This window comes from Phytophthora parasitica, assembly GCF_000247585.1.
Source record: "Phytophthora parasitica INRA-310 unplaced genomic scaffold supercont2.5, whole genome shotgun sequence".
NCBI classification, from domain to species: Eukaryota; Oomycota; class Peronosporomycetes; order Peronosporales; family Peronosporaceae; genus Phytophthora; species Phytophthora nicotianae.
Genome location: NW_008648991.1, coordinates 365,200 through 367,491, shown reverse-complemented (window position 1 = coordinate 367,491; position 2,292 = coordinate 365,200). Strand labels below are relative to the sequence as shown.

Below are 2,292 nucleotides of genomic sequence, written 5' to 3'. Positions count from 1 at the left end.
CTTCTCGCTCAATGTGAAGATCTGGTAGCGCTGCACCCCCTTAAGATCCTTGTAGGCCTCTGTGACGGGCGTTCGGAACAACTATATCACCGTGTTCACTTTCGGAATATGGACAAGGGCAGAGCTAGACGAGGAGTCGATATTAACCTCGAGCAGCTGATCAGCCGTCCACATGTCCTCATTAGCAAACTTCTTCCTCATAAGCCTGAAGCCACGGTCAACAGCGTTCTTGGTGTGGCCCGTCACGAAAAACTTGAGCTCAACGACATCAAGTTCTCCAGTTTGATCTAAAGCCAGCAGCATCTTAATAACGCAGTTATTCTTGTTTTGTCCACCGCAATTGTCAGCGTAGATAGTAAGCTTTCGATGGCCGTTTGCCAGCATGATCCGCTGGATGAAGTGATACAGCATGCTGTTGACCTCGTCCGTTCCTTTCCCAGCAACCGATTCTTCGTAGACGTAGTTGTACTGTATACCCTTGTTGGCGGCTTATGTGAACATCCTCGACCGTTCGAATATTACCGAGGTACGCGTGAAGAAACGCGAGGCGATCCTTGAAGTGTTCATATTCGCTCTAGATCAACCGACCAAAATGCAAGTAACCAAACAATAAAAAAAGTACATAAAACGATAAGCTACCTCAGATATCTCTTGGGACTTTTGAAACCATCGCATCATCATCACAAAGTCGTGGTGAGATCTTCTTTACCAAGATTGTAAGCTAGATAGCAGTATTCATCTCCTTTACAGGTAACGCAGCTACAAGCACTTCAAACGAGATCCCGGAGCTGAGGCCCCGCTATAGAGTGTTCAACTTCCTACTCTATCTACTTCAGAATTAGCAAACGTCAACCGTGGTTGTTTCAACGAAGAAACAGACAATCAAGGACGATGATATCTACGGACGGGTTGTATGACGCTCTAATGAATGTTTTGGTGTGAGACACTCGAGTACTTTAGTGCCCAGAAGGACATTGAGTTCAACGATTTGTATCCGGTATACGATTCCTCGGAAGGTCGAGTAAGAGAACATAGTTGCCGCTGCTGTAAATATCATGGTGCCCATTTCTTTTGTTCTATGCTATTCGACTAGAAAAACGAACCCAACTTTGGCTCGTCAAGTAAAATCGATGATTTTTGGCAAGGAGAAGGAGATTCCACAAGTGGTAAATTCTCTCCTTGCCGTCAAGCCCTACAGCCGCATCGATCCTAAATATACTATATAAGAGTGGTACACTACTTCAACATTTTATCTACTGGGATCCTTCAGCAGACGTGAGCATAAGACTTACTGCGTCAGAGGTGATGTCCAACACTCCCCATTGCTCACGTAGCCCGTCTCAACCTGCAAGCCCGACTTGTAGCTCTGCAGACGTTACTCAGCTGACGAACATCGTATCTACTAAACTCATTGCGCACGACCTTCGTACAACAATACAACGCGACCATCCCGCTAACAGCTCGTACATGAACATCAGTACTGTTGTCAAAAAACCAACGCAACATCGTTGGTCGCCGTCCTAAAGATACCATCACCACCCGTGTACCAGCACCAATTAGCTTGAGTTTGACTGGAACTTCACCATCATCTACGCAGTATAAACACCATCGTCCTGGATAGGCGCGCCCTTCGCTCCCCCTAGCTCAGCACGACGAACCACACCAATTCAATTTCGGAAATACTCGAACATGACTCTGGCCAGTGGCTTGGCAAAGATGCCCGCTGTCATGTCGTTAGTTTCGCAATGCTGCACTGCCACCATCTCTCTATCTTCGAGGTTTCGAACGTAGTGGAACCGGTTCTCGATGTGTTTACTGCCATTGTGCTTCCCAGGCTTCTTCAACAGAGCAATAGCTGCAGTGTTGTCACACCAAAGTGTTGGCAGGTCGAAATTCCACTTGAGTTCATCACAGAGACTCCGCAGCCTCACAATGTCCCTCGCGCCTTCATTCATATCGCAATATATTCAGCTTCCATGGTACTTTGAGCATTTAACCCCTGCTTCCTTTGGCCGTACGAAATGAAACTGCCGTTCAGCAGAGTGACGTATCCGCTGACCGCCTGACGGTCAATCTTGTCATTGGAGTAGTCTGCATCGGAGTAGGCCTCGATCCTTTGCAAATCGACCTTCGTTGAACTCAATACTACCATACTGAGGCCGCTCGCCTTGACGCTGTCAAAGGCGTCCTGGTGCTTTTGCTCCCAGCGCCAGTCGGCATCCTTCTTCAGGAGATCCGACAAGGGTTTTGCGAGACCCGCGTACCCTGCGCTGTACTTGTGGAGGTAGTTGG

The 2,292-nt window shown here is 47.8% G+C and overlaps 1 protein-coding gene across 1 annotated transcript; it reads right to left on the bottom strand.

Annotated features, from left to right (window-relative positions):
• Window positions 1-81: 81 nt before the first annotated feature.
• Window positions 82-567, bottom strand: PPTG_04487 (hypothetical protein; the record flags this gene model as incomplete). Its single annotated transcript, XM_008896730.1, has 2 exons — window positions 82-468; window positions 523-567. The coding sequence occupies 2 exons, from the start codon at window positions 565-567 to the stop codon at window positions 82-84; spliced, it is 432 nt and encodes a 143-aa protein (XP_008894978.1).
• Window positions 568-2,292: the final 1,725 nt, after the last annotated feature.